At 34.7% G+C, this 20,569-nt stretch overlaps 1 protein-coding gene across 1 annotated transcript in view; it reads left to right on the forward strand.

Annotated features, from left to right (window-relative positions):
• Positions 1 to 20,569, forward strand: part of DNAH9 (dynein axonemal heavy chain 9) — a 546,775-nt gene that overhangs the window by 138,374 nt on the left and 387,832 nt on the right. The window contains exons 15-18 of the mRNA XM_074225133.1: positions 773 to 1,643; positions 6,422 to 6,552; positions 6,877 to 7,003; positions 16,447 to 16,599. Of these exons, the coding sequence (XP_074081234.1) occupies positions 773 to 1,643; positions 6,422 to 6,552; positions 6,877 to 7,003; positions 16,447 to 16,599 (1,282 nt within the window). The remainder of the gene's footprint in view (positions 1 to 772; positions 1,644 to 6,421; positions 6,553 to 6,876; positions 7,004 to 16,446; positions 16,600 to 20,569) is intronic.

A 20,569-nucleotide genomic window follows, 5' to 3' on the forward strand; every position in this document is an offset into this window, starting at 1 on the left:
CCCTTTTCATGTTCTATTTTGTATCATACTTAATTTTGTTTGTGTCTTAATCCTCTACAATTAAATTGCTAGTTTCTTGATGGTTGTCTATGATTTCTCCTCTTTCTATATTCAATATCTAAAATATCTCAAACTTAATAAGTACTTAATAAATGTTTCTCTAAGTACTAAATTTTTAAAGGAAAGTAGGTATTCCTTTGAGAGTGGTTGAACAAAATAAACTAGATGAACTTATATTGTTTTGAGAATTTACTTTCATGTAAGATAAATGTGATCTTTCTCTGAAGTTTAAAAAAGCAATGATGACCTGAGTAGAAGCAGGAGCAGAGTTGGTGGATGTCAATAAATGCCACTTCTCTCATTTAATGATTTCCACACTATTTGCTGGCATTTGCTTTTATCATCTGCTTTCTGAAGTGTATAAATGTGTTTATATCAAGTCTTAATGGAAGCAAAAGGATAAAGAAAAAATCTGGGAAGAGGATAAAAGAAGGCTTTTGATTCTGGCTTCTGCCCTCTCAGGTGTGAGGAAAAATTATCAAGCACAGTGTTTCTCTTTAATTAGCAGTATTCCTACCCCAACTTCCCATCCATTTTTACTAGAATTTCTCCCCATGATTCAAAATATTGTGAAGCTCCTGCTGCTTTTCAGTCTTTAGAGGCAGCAGCTTGAATTTCAGTCTGGTATTACAGGGAAGATTCTGGAAATGTTTCCATTGTAAGCTAGACTAGTTGATTTTTACTTAAGAAGTAAATAAATTATGTTTTCCAGGTATGATAGCATTAAGGCTCACCAAGTGTTGGACGCCAAAAACATTCAGATTCAACAAATGGAATCTTTTATGTCCTCCATTTCTGAATCCACAAGTTTGTTTGAAGTCAACATGCCAGATTACAAACATTTAAAACAATGCAGGAAGGAGATCTGTCTGCTGAAGGAACTTTGGGACATGATTGACCTGGTGAATTCTAGCATCAATAACTGGAAAGTAACCAAATGGAGGAATATTAATGTGGAGAATATGGAATTGGAATGCAAAAATTTTGCTAAACAAATCCGGAAACTTGACAAGGAGATGAGGGGCTGGGATGCTTTCACAGGACTGGACAATACTGTGAAAAACATACTAACATCTTTGAGGGCTGTGGCTGAACTACAGAATCCAGCTATCAGAGAGAGGCATTGGAACCAGTTGATGCAAGCTACAGGTGTGAAATTCCTCATGAATGATGACACTACCCTTGAAGATTTGCTTAGGCTTGAGCTACACAACTTTGAAGAGGAGATTCGGGGCATTGTGGACAAAGCTGTGAAAGAGATGGACATGGAGAAAATTCTAAAGGAACTAAAAACCACTTGGACAGGTATGGAATTTCAGTATGAGCCCCACTTACGGACAACTGTCCCACTGCTGAGATCTGACGAAGACCTTATTGAGACACTTGAAGATAACCAAGTCCAGCTGCAGAACCTGATGACATCAAAATACATAGCCTTCTTCCTGGAAGAAGTGTCTGACTGGCAGAAGAAGCTATCAACAGCTGATGCTGTCATTTCACTCTGGTTTGAAGTACAGCGCACATGGTCTCATCTGGAAAGCATTTTCATTGGATCTGAAGATATACGAGCACAACTTCCTGAGGTACATAGTGATGGAGACAAATTATGTTTCAAATATACACTAGTGAGGACAGGATCAAATTATCCCATTTCTAGATGTCTATTCCTTTTTTCTTTTCTTCTTTTCCACCAATGATTAACCCTATCAAAAAAAGAACAAGGGAAATAAAGGAGGTAAAAAATCATGGTAGATAATTTTACTCATTGAATAACAATTAGAAAAAAATTGAGTAGAAAAGGAAGTTGAAAATAAAATAATCAAATTTAGAACTGGTGGCTATTGGAATGCCCTATGCCAAAAATTGAGATAGTAATAATAATAATAATAATAATAATAATGATGATGATGATGATGAAAGCATTCATATAGTAGTACCCTTGGTACTGTGTCAAGTACTTTACAAATATTCTTTTATTTGATCTCACACAATAGGTGTTATTATTATCATCATTACCTTTACAGTTAGGGAAACTGAGGGAAAAGAGGTTCAGTTATTTGGTCAAGATTATGTAGCTTGAAAGTGACTGAGGACAGATTTGAACTAAGGTCTTTCTGATTCTAGATCCAATTCTCTATGCTCCTAATTGAAAATAAAACTCATGGCTAGCCAAAAACAAATTCCTTCATAATTAGATACTTCTATAAAGTACTGGGGTTTATAAAAATGAACTAAATACTAAATTGCACATTATGCATAGCCAAGACCCCAAGAACATATTCTCTGCCAATTATTACCTATTGTCTTTTCTTCCCTGAGTTTCTACCTTTGTCCTTATCTTTAATTATCCTCTTTAATTTATTCTAATTAGTACATCATTACCTTTGCTTATCTCAGTTGGATATTGGAGCATTGATGTGCTACTTTTTTAATAGACTGATGTTGCTATGGATGTCATTCATTGATTAATTCTGTCCAAAAAAAACCTCAAATTGTAATGTTCTAAAACATGATTCAGTTGTTCAGAGTTTAAAGCACATTTTCTCATAGAAACATCAGAAATGGTGGTTAGGTATCCAGGCTAGCCCACAGACAGCCATTTAACCAATATTTTAATATTGTCTATGTACAATGAAAAATAATAGAAAACAATAGGGATACAGTACTAATAATAGTAATCTAAGCTATTGAGAAAGGGTTGGTGATTAGCAATGTTACATAACTTGGGTGATAGAAAGGAAAACAAAATGGCTGCTGAAGATTCCAGATCTGCCAGAAGGATCTGAGAGTGTATCTACAGAAGGGTGTGCCATCCTGCTACTGTGAGAGAGGTAAAAGAGACAAATGATTTTTCAGTGTATACGATCAGGGTCAAGACCAAATCATTCCATTTTCAAATTTTCCTTTTTTCTTCTCTTCTCCCTTAGCCCAACCAAGAAACTCACCCTAAAAGTTGGCATTTCCATGAAGTTGGGGAGAGCTTAGAGGTCTAGCTTAGTTTAATATACATGCTTATATACCCATCCATAGTATATCTCACTCCTTATGGAGGTTGAGAGGAAGGACAAAATAATCTTGGCTGAAAGACTTCTTTAATAGGAGATCCCAGAATGGCAATACCAACAGGAAAAGGAAGTATGAATAAATTCCTTGCACAAGAACACATAATTTAGACCTAGAAGGTACCTTAGATATCATCTAATCTAATGACTCCATGTTATTGAGGAGAAAACTGAGTCCTTGGAGGGTCAATGAATGCTGTCATTCATCAAGGAAGTGGCAAAGTTAGTACTAAGACTCAGGTCTTCTAATTTAAATGCACCATCCTCTCCTCTCTACTTTATTGCTTCTCATAGCTATTAGGTGTCACTGTTATCTCATTGCCTTTTTTTTTGGCTTTTGCAAGGTGATGGGGTTAAGTGACTTGCCCAAGGTCACATACCTAGGCAGTTATTAGTGTCTGAGGTCAGATTTGAACTCAGGTATGCCTGACTCCAGGGCTGGTGCTCTATCCATTGTGCCACCTAGCTACCCCCTGTCATTGACTTTTGAAACCTGTCTCTTACAGGCAAGATGAAAGACTGTTATTCCAACCACTTATAAAACAAGCAGTCTCTTGCCCTCCCTGTTTCACTCTACCTTCATTATGACCACTGTCTCCCCCAAGGTTTGGTTTAGTCATTATGGGGATAAGATGGAGAGAGAAGAAAACAATTTTATGCAAGAGTTTTAGAAGTGGTAAATACCATCATGTATTATTGAACCATTGATACTTCTGTCAGATTCATGATCTGTTTATTTTATAAAGTACTTTGTATCAATAAGTGTCCTTAGTCTACTTAAACTGGAAAACCAAATGGCAGACCACCCCAGAATTTTTGCCAAGAAAATTCCAAGGACATTATGACCCATGAGGTCACAAAAAGTCAGAAATGACCCAACTGCAAGTCACACTTAAAGAATATTTGGAAATCAACAAATAGCCCTGAGACATATGACTTAGTGTTGTTACTAAGTAATTATTTTCTCTTAGATACTTTGCAATTAAAGCAAGTTGGGGGATAAGACATGAGGGATGGGGAAAACTGCCTCCATTAAAACTTTGACAAAATTGTTTTGTTTGGGGATTTGAGGTCCAAACATTCAGAAAAGAATGATGTTTTTCTGCTCAATTGTCTTGTGTGTGTCTGTTTATGTTATGTGTGTGTGTGTGTGTGTGTGTGTATATGTGTGTGTGTGTGTGTGCATGCTTCCATTTATGAGTTTGAAGATCTGAAGATCTAGGCAAAGAAGTTGATGAGTAAGTAGTGTGAGAGAGCTAAATACAAGGAATTAAAATATGGAGGTATAATTTAGCATTTTTCTCATCATTTCTTAGAAAATCTTCCTGGACTTGATTAGAATGCTATCTTCTAACTCATAAGAATTCAATTGGGTAAAAAATCATTGGCATAGAGTATTTATAACTATTGATTCAAGCCAGCTTCATATTAAGATATCTTAAAATTATTTATCTTTGATCTTCCAATACCTGAGTCACATATATGTTTTTTATTACATTTGTTTGGTTTATCATTTCAATGGTAGGAGAGGTCTTAATTTGTCTTTCCAGAACCCCTTTCTACTCTCTCATTTTATTACATAGTTTTATCAAAAAAATTACTAGTATTGAATTTTCACAATAATAGCATAAACTCCCATGATTTTCTTTTCTACTCAGAAGCTTTTTCTCTCACTTATCACCTCTCCAGGCTTACCCTTTTTTTCTTTCAAGATAAATTTGCTTCTAACTTCACTATTTCTATTAGATGTTCACCTTTTATCTACATGCATTAGTCTGCTTAGCAACCACTTCTCTCACTTACACAGGATCAAGTAGAACTCTTTTCTACTTATAAACCACCTTCTTAAAGAGCTTGAAGTAACAACAGCAACAACAAAATGTCAATTTATGCCAGAACATTTTGAAAAGGGTTAGTATCATTTTTAGAACAAACTTTTCGAAAGAATTTTTCAAAGAGAACAAAATTTTAAGGAAGAAAACAAACCTTTATAAGTAAATGTTCTATATCAAGGTACTTCACAAATATCTCTTTGCACTTCACAGGAGTTCTAAGAAGTATTGTCATTATCTTCAACTTATAGCTAAAGAAGCTAGCAGGTTAAGTGATATACTATTGATCATACATTAGTGTCTGAGGCTGGATTTGAATTTAGGAGTAAAGGGGAGAGGACAGTTCTGGTAGCAGTTGTTTTAGCTAACTATCCTAGATCTATCCTTGATGAGTTCTAGAATGATCTAGATCCAGGAAAGGAGGTGAGGTGGGGAAAGTGAGGATGACATATTACAAACACACACACACACACACACACACACACACATACACACATAATATATATGTCTGTGTGTGTGTGATATAACCACAAAAATAAAAGAGCAAATCAAGTAATTTTTGAATTTGTCATATTCAACTAGGAACCTTAAAAGTCCTCAATGAATAGTCTAAGTGTGTGTTTATACCTTTTCTATCTACCCTTGAAGTTTGTTAATGAATAAGTTGCCTAACTTTATAATGGGAGATATATGTATGTGTATCTTTATATACATAGATATTTTTGTATGTATTTATACCTATTATATATATATAAAATGTACATATGCATATGCATGGACAATAATGATAGCTTTACTCAGTGTTCTATCTATTATACAACCCAGTTGCCCTGTTTTTAGGAATTTCCTTCAAAGTTTTGTTGCACATTTTTCACTCTTAGCAAAATTTTCCTTTTCAGGTGAATTTGATGATTTAAAAAAGCATCCATCAAAAGTCATTCAGAGTACAGTGGTAAATAAAGTAGATATTCAATAGAGGAAATGCATTTTAATTTTAATTTTTTGCTTTTTTATATGTGTGACTCAGAAGCTGTTTCTTAGAACTGAAATAAATTTTAAGTGCTTCCATATCTAGAACTTTGCAAAGCTATTGAGAAGAGTTACTATCTATCCTCCTCCCTCAAGAATCTACCCTGAGATTATGAATTCTCACATAGTTGTATGATTTAAACATTATTTGCTTTTGATAAGGAAAAACTCTATAAACAATAGCTTATGTGGACTCTACAGACAATACAGACTCTTAGTTCTCAGAAATAAATGTCATACTTCTTATAAATATGATTCAATAGAAAATCATTGCAATTTAGTTGGATTCTTTTTCAACAGAGCTTTCTTTTCTGAGTATTAAAATTCTGTGGAGAAAAACAGATTTTTTTATTATTCTTCCAGGTATATTTTTATGTTCTTAGGTTATCCTTATGCAAAACAAAATAAAACTAATTTTCCCACATTTCTATTTTTTAGGATTCTAAACATTTTGAAGGCATTGATATTGATTTTAAAGATCTAGTTTATGATGCTCAGAAGACACCAAATGTGGTCGAAGCTACCAACAAACTGGGTGTTCATGAAAGATTAGAAGATATTCAGAATAGGTGAGTTCCTTCTTTCTATCTCTTCCAGATCTTGAAAGCTGGGACTTGTGACTGTTTTATGACAACATCACATGTCAGTATGTGTGTGGTTAGCAGAATATATATAGATATTAGATATTTATGTCAGTATGTTTGTTGTTATATCCATAAATACTATAAGTTTCTATGGATAGTTATGTTATAGTATTAGTTTTTTTTCACATATCTGAGTTAATTCCATTTTAAGTATATGTCAGTTCCTATGTTTACATGTACATTACTTTCTGTGTTTATGTAATTGTTCATTTATATATGTTTATATTTTTCTAAACTCTTTATCCTCAGATTGTGCCAGTGTGAGAAAGCCTTGGCTGAATATCTAGACACCAAGAGACTGGCCTTCCCCAGGTTTTATTTCCTGTCCTCTTCAGACCTCTTAGATGTCCTTTCCAATGGCACAAATCCACAACAAGTAAGCTATTGGGTGTCTGATAAAGCTTCAAAAAAACCTGTGGAGAATGACTAATCCACAGTTGGCCCTTTTTCTCTTCTTCACTCAATCAATACAGTCATAGAATCACATCACCTTAGAGTTGGAAAGAGCATCAGAATCAATCTAGTTCAAAACATGCTTTACTGAGAATTCTCTTAACACTACCCCCAACAAACAATCTTCTTGTTTCTGATTAAAAGCCTCCAGTGAAAGAAATCCTTTATTCCCTAAGTAGCCCATTCTATTTAGGGACAATTTTCACTGCTAGGAAATTTAACTGGCTTTTGCTCTTTCAAGAATCTCTACAGAGGGGTGGCTAGGTGGCATAGTGGATAAAGCACTGGCCTTGGAGTCAGGAGTACCTGGGTTCAAATCCAGTCTCAGACACTTAATAATCACCTAGCTGTGTGGCCTTGGGCAAGCCACTTAACCTCGTTTGCAAAAACTAAAAAAAAAAAAAAAAAATCTCTACAGAGACAATGATGTTGTCTAGTATTTTCAGTGCTTCATGCTCCTGCTACCTTCTCCATAAGCCAAAGAAATATCACAGTTATCCCTGAAATTCTTTGTATGCTAACTCATATCCTGTAAGCTAGATTGCCTGTTAACTCCTTATTCTCCCTTGCCATAGGAATATGCACCTTTTTATATGCATTAATTGTAATATGTACCATTTAAGTACAGTTTGAAAAACCAGCAGCTGTCCAAAAAAATCTTGAACTAAAAAAATACAGTACTCCTATTTTTCCTGTCCTTTCCAGTACAACAACCTCTGCCAGTAATTTTTCCCCCTTTTATGATCCCTCACTTGCTCCCTTAAAAAAAGAAACAACAGAAATTGATTTTGTCCATTAAAATGAGGAAAGAGAAAGGAATGGAAGATGAATAAGGTTTCTTTTTTCCTGGACTAATCTCTAGTTTGGGGAACCCCAAAACTTAAATGACTCTGCCCAGAATACCTAACTTACTGGTCTCAAATTCTCCAATAAATTGCAGAAACTAATGCAACCTGAAAAGAGAAGGAAAAAAATGAATGTCAGGGATGAACCTAAACTAGGGAATGAAGAATAGGGAAGGGCAGTATGTATGACTGCAGTAGGCCTAACAGTTCAAAAAATGAACTGAAATTTAGATGAGGCTATCTCCCCCAGGAGCTGCTTGGGGATAGGGGCCAAGTCTGATGAAAACCAAATTCTCCAACAAGGAAAGAGACTGAGGAAGTATGTAGTCTGATATCAGAAGTATGCCTATAATCAAAAGACAAGAAATAAAAAAACTATCAGAGGAATATAAAGAAAAAACACAACTATCAAGGAAGTACTTCATCTCTAGAGATTGTTTTATTTTATTTAAAGAAATTAAAAAAACTAATCTTTGGGGGTAAAAACTCCAATCCAAAAACAAAACAGAGAATATTAAGGGTTTTTGAGTGAATAAGAAGGTAAAAATGGAATTTAAAATGGAGTAGTAATGATTATAGAGAAACAGGTCAAAATCATCATTGACTAAACTTCACAACTTCTCTACAGGTGAATCAATGGATTTTTTTTAGGATGAATAATTGGGGATGAGGAAGGAGGAAGCCAGAGAAGAATGTGTGATATACTTTAGTCAGGCCCATGAATGAACAAAAACAACAACAAAATGGAGATAACTTCTTCTTATCAAGGAGAGAGGATACTGGAGAAAAGGAAAGATGGCAGAAGAGAGGGATTGAAATTAGATGACTGAAGTCAGTATTGCAAAGTTAGTAATTTTCTGACATGAGATTTTAAATTAGGTCTTCCTGACTACAGGATTCCACTGCATTTTCTTCATGAATTGACACAAAAGAATAAGACACAAGAGATAAAAGGGACAAATAGGGAAACTGGTTAGAAGAAGGAGAATGACATTCAGGACTTCAGTTTTATCCATGAGGACTTCAAAGAGTTTAAAGAATGAATAAAGTAGCAGATAGGTGATCCAGTAAATAGAGCACCCACCCTAGAGACAGGTGGGCCTGATTTCAAATCTACATTCAGACATTTAATAATTACCTAGCTGCATGACCTTGGGCAAGCAAATCACTTAATCCCATTTCCTTGCCCCCCAAAAACAGAATGAATTAAGAAGTATATATACTATGAACGAAAAGTTCAAATTTTATAGAAAAGGAAAAGAATAGGGCAAATAAATCTTCCTTAGAAAAAGATGTAGAGGGGCGGCTAGGTGGCGCAGTGGATAGAGCACCGGCCCTGGAGTCAGGAGCACCTGAGTTCAAATCCGGCCTCAGACACTTAATAATTACCTAGCTGTGTGGCCTTGGGCAAGCCACTTAACTCCATTGCCTTGCAAAAACTAAAAAAAAAAAAAAAAGATGTAGAAAAAAATCAGATCCCCTTATCTCTTCTTCTTGAATAATAAATTCATCATTAAGGCAAGTAATAAATATATCATTGGCTCAGCAGAAAGTTTCGGCAGTTGTCCAGATAGTTGAAACTATATAATACCATGCATTTATTTAAAGTTTGTGAATTATTTCTCAAACTTTTATCTGATTCTTCTGTCTAAAGCAGGAATTCTTAACCTTTTATCATGAATCTATTTGATGGTCTAGTGAAATCTATGGATCATTCCTCATAATCATGTTTTTAAACATATACACAGATAGATATGATTACAAAGGAAATCAAACTTTCATAAAAATAAAAATGAAAATTTTTTCTATTCAGGATCTTTGCTCTCCTCCCTCCCCCCACCCCCAATCCCTAAAAACAAATCTATCCACACATAGGGAATATCTTCCTGCTTTTCAGTTTCTTGTTGCTTTCTATGCTCCTATAATTGAAACTGTGATAGGACATGGTAAAGTGAAAAAAGTGCTAGACTAAACCAGGAAGAACTAGCTTTTAATTATACCTTTCAAAGTTAGTTGATCATGAGCCAATAATTTATGCACTTTGATCAACAGATTTTTCATCTAGACAATAAAAATACCTGTAGTCTCTATCCCACAATGTTTTGAGATACAAATGAGACAATTTATGTAAAGCACTTTATAAGTTTCAATATGCTCTAAATATGTCCATTTTAAAGAAATGGAAAAGAAATCTCTTTAAAATTGGAAAAATAGCTTGTTATTGATGTCCTCAATTTTCCCATTTTGGATTCTGTAGTACGATATTGACATTAAATCACCATTGAGGAGAGTGTTAAAAGTTGTCTCCTTAACTTACTGTCATAGTTACTGATACTTTAGAGCTATATCCTTGACTTCTCTCATTCTTTGTAATATAGTAGGTATCCATCATGCCCTTCACTCTATTGACATAACCATCACTCTAGTTTAGGCCTTCTCATTTGGTATAGTGCAATAGGTATCTAAATGGTATCTCTGCCCCAAATCTCTCCTCTCTCCAAATATTCCTCTGAGAAGTTGCTGAAGCATCTTCCAAGGCACATTTCTGACTATATCACTCCCCTAAGAGAAATGCAGTATATAGAATATAAGGTATATACAGTATATGTGGTATAGTGTTCAGAGTGCTGAGCCTGGAGACAGAAAGATCTGAGTTTAAATCCTATTTCAGTCAGAGCTATGTGACCCTGAATTAGTCATATAACTTTTGCCTGAATCAATTTCCACAAATATAAAATGGAGATACTAGTATTTATATCTATGATTGTTGTGAGGATCAAATGAGATAATATTTATAGAACATTTAATGTGGTATATAGCCATAGTTGGCACTATTCAATAAATGCTTATTTACATTTTTGTTTCCTTTGTTCCCTAACTGATTAATTCCAGTGATCCACTATTACTTCTGAGATAAAATACAATTTTACTTAAACTTACTTTTCTAGGTTTATTATATTGCTACTCTTCACAAACTGACCTTCAAGTTGCTCCTTATACACAACAATCCAACGCACATCTCTGTACTTTTTTAATGATTGTCCCCTGTGTCTGGAACATGTTCCCTCTCCTCTTCCTCTTAAAATCCCTGGTTTCTTTCAAAGTTCAGGGCAAACACCACCTTCCTCATAAAACTTTTTCTTTTTTAAAAAAATATTTTCATTTATTCTGTTAAATATTTCCCAATTACATAGAAAAATATTTTTAAATTCATTTTTAAATTTTTGATCTCCCAATTTTTTTCTTCCCACCTCCCACTCCTTCAATGATTGAGAAGGCAAAATAAATCATTTATACATATGAATTCATGCAAAACATATTTCTATATTAACCATTTTGCAAAAGAAAACACACGCGCACACACACACACACACACAGGATTAGAACGGCATTTTTCATCATGTACCTTTTGGAATTGTCTTAGATCATTGTCAAAATCAGAGTATCTAAATCTTTCACTATTGATCATTCTTGCAAAACTGATGTTATTTTGTATATGTTCTCCTGCTTCTGTTCACTCTATTAAACTTATTCTGATTCTCCTAAATGGGATATAGTGCTACCTTACACACCAAATACCTTGTATTCATTTCATGAAAATTACTGCCACTTTCTTAGGTGGACATTTTATTTAATAAAAGATTATGCCCAGAAGGTTTTTCTGGGGTATGACCATTATGCATACTACAATTTCTTGGAGCTGTTGGTGAAATTTGGGTGAAAAGTGGTCACCAAAGATGGAGTAGCAGCCCTTAAATACATTTGACAAGCCTTCACACCAGAGTTCTTGGCCTGGAGTCAGGAAGTTGTTTTTTTTTTTCAGTCATTTCATGTGTCAAACTCTTTGTGATTTCATTTAGGTTTCCTTGGGAGAGATATTAGAGTGGTTTGAAAGTTCCTTCTGAGGGGACTAGGTGGCACAGTGGCCCTGGAGCACCAGCCCTGGAGTCAGGAGTACCTGAGTTCAAATCCAGCCTCAGACACTTAATAATTACCTAACTGTGTGGCCTTGGGCGAGCCACTTAACCCCATTTCCTTACAACCCCCCCCCAAAAAAGTTCCTTCTGAAACCCATTTCACAAATGAGAAAATTGAAGTAAATTGGCTGTGATTTGCCCATGGTCACACATCTAATATGCATCTGAGGCAAGATTTGAACTCAAGAAGGTAAAGTTCCTGACTCCAGGCTTGGAATTCCATTCACATTGACACTTACCATGGAGTCTGGGAGATCTAAGTCCAAATCTCACCTCAGACATTTCTTAGTTGTGTGACCTTGGGCAAGTCACTTAATCTCTTTTTGTCTTAATTCACTGAAGAAAGAAATGGTGAACCACTCCAGTATCTTTGCCAAGAAAACTCCAATTGGATCATAAAAAGTCACATATGACCAAATAGTGTGTCAAAGAGGAATAGGAAGAAATGAATTAGAGGTGGGTCTTTTGACTCCCCAGTTCAGATATTGTTCTTGGCTAAAAAGTTCTGCTAAACTCAAAGGTGAGTTAAGGGGATATCTATTTGAAGCCTGTGAAAACTTTCCCTAGCTAAATGAGCAGATGAGTATAATTTGTTTCAATAGTCATAAAGATATCTTAAGCAGGTTCTGTGGAGCACTTCGAGTTTAGTCATCCCAAGCCATTGTTTGTCACCTTGACTTTTACTTTGCCCCTGGACTGTGAAGACTTTGGAAGAGAAAGTGAGACTGACAACTTGTAACAACTTAAACTTTGCTTCACTTAAATCCAATTCATGTGCAAGTTAATGTCTTTGTTTCTCTGAGAAAAGGACAAACAAAAACAATTTAATAAAAGATGCAGAAAAAGAACTCTTGTGAAAGATATAAAGAGATAATTACCTCTAGGAGAAGCAGAATTGTTAGAAGATCTGAGTAAAAACAGTTCTCTAAAACAAAGTCCTAATTTGGGGCTATTTTCCTAGAAGTGAACTGTTTCCTAGAAGCTAATTTATAAATCACTTTGGGGGTTGGGGGAGGGAAAATTTGAAGTTCATTTCTAGGAAACTATGAATCTCAGAATTGTTGAGGAGTGTGGGAAATTGATGTATTGTATTTGTGTCATATCTGACAGAAATATGGATTTCAGGTTTTTATTATAAGACATATACAGAAGAGACATCACTGTATATGGGAAGTCATGATTTGAGGCAAGAGAGATGGTAGAAAGTAGAAACTGACAGGAGAAACTGCTTCTGGAAGCCAGGTTAGTAAAAGTTGACAAAAGAACAACCCAAATGAATAGCTTTGCCATTGATTCATGGAAAATGATCATGGAAGTTCTAATCCTGTGAGCTGATTGAGAAAGCAGAATCACTGGCTGCTTGAAGAGCTAACTAGGGAAGGTTTTTCCTTCTTCTTAATGCTATCTACAGCTTCAGGGAGGCTCAGCTCCTTAGAGATTTACCTATGTTGCCTTTTACTGTCTTCTATGACTTAGAAGAGGAAAACTCAAATCCCAAGCTTTAAGGGAACTGATTTTCACTGAAAGAATATAATACAGCTTAAGTGCCCAGACAAGGGAACAGACCTCTAGGTAGCTTCACAAAACTCATGCCTAAGGTTGTTGTTTGCTAAAAGAACTTAATATTGTTTGAATGTTGTGGAAATAACTTTGTCTATCAATGGAGCAGAAAGCCTCGTGAGCATAGTCCCACAAGAATATGACATGTTGTCCCAACAGGTCTCTAAAGTGAACAAAGGACATCACGTCTTGCTAGAGTTGTAAATTGCCTAAAGTACATGGATTTTCCTGCGCATGTGCTCACTGTTAGATTTCAGTACCTAGGTGTCATTCTTCCCCATAGATACTATTTGTATTGACATAAGATTGCGAACCATATTTGTAAGTGAAATATTATGTTTTGTTATATGTTAAGTTATAACTTTATCTTCTTTTGTAAGTGTTTAATATTTAAGAGTTACTATCAACACTTTTGGCTGATTTGTTTAAGTGAGAAGCACTCTAATGGGACCTCAAGAGTCACAGTTGTGAAATTAATATAGACTTCCCCCACCACAGTTACTCCTAGGACTCTTGACAGTGAATTGCAGTTACATGACTAAGTTTTCTTTTTTCTTTTTTTTTTTGGGGGGGGGGGGAAACATCACCACCTGCCAGTGTGGATGAAGGAATCATAACTTTTGGTAAGAGCTAGTGGTGAGCTTCATGTGCAGGCTAATTGTGTATATATGTGTATGTAAGTGCTTACATACACACACACATACACACACACACACACACACACACACACACACACATATATATATACACTTATATGTTTGTGTAAATATGTGTATGCATATTTGCACAGGTGTATGCATATGCATTTTATCTTCCCTAATAAAATATAAGCTCCTTATGGCAAGAACTACTTAATTTTTGTCTTTGTATATTCAGTAAGAGTCTGGTCCATAGTAGGCTTTTTTTATTTTCCATAGTAGACTCTTAATAGATGCCTATTGATTAGTTGGTTGACCATTAATGGATGACATTGTATCTGATGGCACTTATGGATCCATGTAAGTATTTTTTGGAGCACAAGAAGCTGCTTCTTTCAGAGATGGCCCAGCTCTTATTTCTTTTAAGAAGAACTCAATGTCTGTTATATGCTCACAAAATTTGGGTGATATTTCATGACACAGGATTCCCCTAATATTTCTCTATATTTTATTTCTTCCTTAATATATTATTTCTTTTATATTTCATTTCTTCCACCTATGTCTATTTTCCATTATATCAAGGAAAATTTTATTCTCCTTAATAGACTAAAGAGTAAATATGAGTTACTCTTAAAGACCAGTTTTTACTTTTTAAATACATAAGTGCTGCACAGTACTGTTGAAGGAAAAAAAACACAAAAATAATGTACTACATATTGTACAACTTATATTACTGTCAAATTCAATTCAATGGACTTAATACATACTACTATAGCCACTATGTGAAGAAGAGGAAAAGAAGAAGAAAGAAGGAAAAGGGGGGGGAAGAAGGAAGTAAACTTCCTTCCATTAAGGTGCTTACATTTTACCTATGGGAATAATAAAATTTACCCAAGTTATATGCATAATATGACAAAGTAATTTGAAGAAATACAGTACTAGAACTGGGAGTATCAGGGAAAGTTTTGTGTAGGAAGTAATAGTGAAACTATACTTTGAAGGATACAAAATCTATAAGGCACAATTGAGAAGGGGGAAATTTGCAGACAAAAAACTACTTATACAAAAGTAAGGAGATAGAGGTTAAAATATTGTGCTTTGGGAAGTGATTAGTTTGGTATGGAGAATGTAAGAAGAGGAATAATGTACAATAAGACAGAAAAGGTAGGAAGAAGCTACATTATTTAGAGTTTTAAATGCCAGACTGGGTACTTTGCATTTTATTATAAGGGCAATATGAATATATTAAAATATTTTAGCCAGGAGATAGAACAAAATGAATTTTAGGAAAGTCATATAGTAGCTAGATTAAAGAGGGAAAAGACTGGAGATTGGGAGTCTAATTAAGAAACTGTTGTAATAAACCAAGTGAGAGATGAGACATCATGAGTGAAAATAAAAAATAGATTCTAGAAAATTTGTAAAGGTTCAATCAATCAGACTTGATGACTGATTGAATATAGTAAGTTGATGGAGAGGAAAGAATATGATTCCAAGGCTGTAAACCTAGATGAGTGGAAGGAGCATGCTTCAATCCATTCAAATTGAAATGCCTTGTCATGAGATACAAAATAGTTATTCGGTAAGATCTACCAACCTTGATTCATCTTATTTGCTGTACTCTGAAATCTTCCCTCTTGTATTCTGAATATCAGATTCTTTGTCCTGGGTGGTGAGGCTTAATTTACTTTACATAGAAAAGCTATCAGGACACCAACCATTCAGACACAAAGACAGAAGATGAAATCCAGAGATTTAGGGTGGGAAGAAAGATATATTTGGAAATGAATATATGAAAACCAAAGAATGCATCAATAACAAATTCAAAACAACAAGCAATGCCATCCTAAGGTCAAACCTGCAAATCCACAATGACATTTTTCCAGAGGGTGTCAGAAAATTATAAACTGAATCTGGAGAAAAAAGTCCAAAGGCAAAGTAGAGTTCTATAATGTAACAAAAAATAGAAAAATACCTCAAAGAAAAAGAAGTATTAGACACTAGTAAAAAACCAGTTTGTCTCCCAAAAGTCAGTCATTGACCTTTTTTTTGGCAGTGGCATGCTGGTCACACTCCTCTTGTCTTTCACATCCTTAGCAGTTTCTTTACTATTGCCCCACATGCTACTACCCTTGCTATTTCAATGCTCTTCTCCCCAATTGCTTTTCCCATTCCACTGCATAAACTAAACTATAACTTTTCAACAAATGGAAACTGTATCTTTTATCTCTTTTTGTTGTATACAACAAAGTACCTAGGCAAGTGATAGGTTTTCCACTGGTACTATTTAAGCTGATAATTATCCTTGTTAATATTCTCTCAACTTTTGTGTGTTTTCTTTTGTAGGTTCAGCGCCATCTTTCCAAGCTGTTTGACAGCATGGCAAGGATGAAATTCCAGGTGGACTCCAGCCAAAAACCAACTAAGAAAAGCCTTGGCATGTATAGTAAAGAGGAGGAGTATGTGAATTTCAGTGAGCCTTGTGACTGTAATGGCCAGGTAAAGTAGAAAAGCTCTTACTTCCCTCCATGTCCTCCCTTCCTTCCAACCCCTCCTTTTTTTTTTAAGGCTTTTGCAAGGCAAATGGGGTTAAGTGGCTTTCCCAGGGCCACACAGCTAGGTAATTATTAAGTGTCTGAGACCAGATTTGAACCCAGGTACTCCTGACTCCAGGGCCGGTGCTTTATCCACTGCGCCACCTTAGCTGCCCCCACTGCGCCACCTAGTCGCCCCCCAACCCCTCCTTTTGCCAGAGTTCTAAGAAGAGTGCTAAGTTTTAAAATGATTAGTATCAATCTAAAGAACTGGACATTCCTGAACAGGGTCAAACTGTTATCTACTTTCCCTCTATTTACTGTGTGAAAAGATTGTTAAAAACCTATATTTTTTCTGTAAATTTTCAACTTCATTTGAACTTAAACAACTTTAATGCTGGATATTATTCACAAGTTCACATCTTGTTATGTCCCATAGAGCTATTCACATGTAAAAAAAATAAATAAAAACATCCAATGCAAATCAGTGATATCAGAATGTACAAATTATCAATGATTGGTAATAATAGAACAAAACATTTTGGCTTTTCTGTCTCAGTAGGGACTTCAAAAAAATAATACCTAACCTTTAGCTAATACTTAATAGGTGCTGGGTACTGTACCAAACACTTTATAATTAATATCCTGCTTGATTCTAATGAGAATCCTAGGAACTAGGTAATATTATTATCCACATTATATAGACGAAGAAACTAAGGCAAACTGATTAAATTACTTATCTAGGATCACTCAATTGGTAAACATTTAAGACCAAATTTGTACCCAGGTCTTACCACTGCAGGCCTGACTCTATATCCACCTGACCATTTAATCCTGGGATACCTTCATCTAATAGCAAATATTCCTCATACCCCAGAAAAAAAAAATCCCTGCTCCTGGAATTCTTCTACTATTTAAAGGATACTACCTTTAAGCTCTTCTCGAGAAGACCTGAGAAAGCTTCCACATGTCTCATCCTTGCACAGGTAAATTGTTCATGGATCCTTAGAAACTCAACCTCTAACCAATGTTTTATATTTCTACTATAATGCAAGTAGTTATCACTACCCTAATAAAACTTGAAGACTTTTTACTCCCTGAGTGGTCCAATGAAGCGATGAAAACAATGCAGCAGTTACTTGCCTTTAGAACAAATTTGAGTGCATTTCCTTTGAGACATAAGCACAATAGTATCAGATTTATTCCTGAATTACACCTAATCATCAAAACTCTTAGAAAAAAAAAATTTTTTTTAACAAGAATGAGTCTGAAAATCTTACGTGCCAGAGTGGGACTTGAGCTAAAGGAAGGATTTAAATAGGTTTACTTCTAAATCATTTCCTTAACCTCATAATAGAATAAAGAAGCAATAAATCTATGATTTTTTAATCCAGTTTTTACCCATATTTGGTTTCTTTTTTGATCACTTTCACTTTACTGAGGAGCCTTACAAATTGTTTTCCTCTGGCTTGCTACTCAGACCTAAGTATATTCCCTGGACAAACTGGTCTGCTGTTATTTTAAAATTAGGATCTCTTCAGTCTTCCTGAAGAGAAAATGGGTCCTTTGTTTCCCCACAGCCCAACTAGCATGCACATGAATGCTATTTCCCTTTTCTTTACTTTTCCTTCAGATTAAGTGTACTGTTACTACTCAAGTGAACTTATGGGGGAAATTCAACCACTCCTAGTGCTCTGCCTTCTCAACCAAAGGTAGAATTAGGATTCCCTCAGTGGGAAAATATCCAAAATCTTATGTATAATTTTTACTTAAAATGCAGTAAATACTTTCCCTGTTAAAGATCTTTCAATGTGAAAGTGAAGTCTTTCAATGTGAAAGTGAAGTATTTCAATGATTTTGATCTCCAATTTCTTTTATTTTCCTGATTTATAATTATTGCTTCCTGCAGGCCCTTTCCTACCATATAAAAAGGAGTCACTATGTTAAGATATCACAATTAAGTGGCAAAAGCAATAGTCATAATCAGGAGACTGGCCTGCATTTTTTTTTAGATATTTATGAACTGTGTGGTCAACGTCGATTCACTTACTCTCTCACATGTACTCTTCTTATTTTGGAGTCATTCTGAATCAAGAACTTCTATATAGAAAAGTATCATTATGATTATACTCAATGCCATGTATAACTGTGAGTCAGAGTCTAGCATAGAGATCATCTTTCAGTAAGTCACAGGTAAAGTGTCAAAAGTTTACACTTATAATTATAAAGAGAGAGAAAGTATAATATATGGTAGTGGAGTAAATTATAATTATAAGGAGAGAGAAAGTATAATATATGGTAGTGGAGTAAATTACAATCAGGAACCAACAGCAACTGTGGAAAAATAAGGAAGTAACTTCTGCGATGGATTTATGATAAAGAATGTGATCCTCCTGAGACAAAGCTGATGATATCAGAATACAGACTGAAACACATTTTTTTTCTCTTTCTTTTACTTTATTTCTCATGAGGTTCTATATTTTTGTGGGGGAGAGGGTATTATGTTTACTCTTAAACAAGAATATTTCAGTGCCTTCTGTGGGGGGGGAAGCAAGAATAGTGGTAATTTTGTAAAACTCAAAATAAATAAAATCTTTCATCAATTAAAAAGAAAGGTTACACTTATATTCATGACCTAGAATCTCAAACTTGTATTTACATGATTTAAATTCAATTTGGGAAAGCTTCCTACAAATCACTTTTTAACTTATTCCTCTACTCATATAGAGGGATGTGCAAGATTGCTGGGGCAAAGTAAAATAATTAAATTCATTGATTTTTATACTTATATATATTATACAACTTTGATAAATATATTGATACAATATTGATATATAATACAATTTTTATTTATACAACAAATCTTAAATCATTTTACAGCTTTAAAAAAGCCTTTTAATTAGCAAGATATTTTCCTTCTGCTAAAATCACTTATTTAACATGATCTAGCATTAAATTCTCAAGATTTTTGATACATATACTTTAATCATTAAATCAGATATCACATTGGATATTGAGTGCCTTTGATGAGCAATTGGCTTTTTGCCATATCTAGTCTTGGTTCAACACCATAATTTTTCATATAGATTTAAATAAGGAGATGTCCCTGACACTGAAATATATTTATCTTCATCTCTTGAATAATTTTTTCACTACTAAAGTCATATAATATGGTGAGAATTTTTATAATCCTAGAACAATTCTGTTTGTCACCATATGAAACTATTTATCAAAATTCATCATTCTTTCAACGAGGTCAAGACTTCTGTGCCCAATGAAAGCACAAATTTACCAACATATTTTGGGAATAGATGTGTTGTAGGTCTTACAAGCTTACCTAGATTTCTTTTGACAGTGGTTTTGGCATAACTTTAAAAGCTTTAGTTTCATTTGTAAAAATTACCTTTTTCTGATCTTTAGTACCCCAGTCTTTGTATTGGCTTACTCATGACAATCATTTGAATTCATGGCAATAGTTAGCTATATTTTTACTGATTTTGTCACTATTCATCCAACTTCAAGAAATCTACGTTACACTGTGGAAGAATCAATGACAACCCCCCCCCCCCAGAGCCTCCTAGTCTCACTAAAGGTCTTTGGTTATTTTCTGAAGACTACTTATTCAATTTCATAGAAACAAGGTATCAGTTCTTTACATCTTGCTTTGTTTTGAACCACTCTTTTGTTTTCTTCTTTGCGTGACTGTTCTACTTCAATGTAGGCTCAAATGATCCTTGAAACATTTGACCAGCTGCTACTAACAGCTGCTGCAATATCTAAAACTTTGAAGGGTGATCTTTAAGAGGTACATGTTTTACATGTTTCCAAATTGAATGAAAAGTCCTCAGACTGAGTTTCTGGGTAATTAATAGTCAATTTATCAGTTGTTGGGGCAACTAGGTGGCGTAGCGGATAAAGCACTGGCCTTGGAGTCA

Source organism: Macrotis lagotis, chromosome 2, assembly GCF_037893015.1.
Source record: "Macrotis lagotis isolate mMagLag1 chromosome 2, bilby.v1.9.chrom.fasta, whole genome shotgun sequence".
In the NCBI taxonomy this organism is placed as follows: Eukaryota; Metazoa; Chordata; class Mammalia; order Peramelemorphia; family Peramelidae; genus Macrotis; species Macrotis lagotis.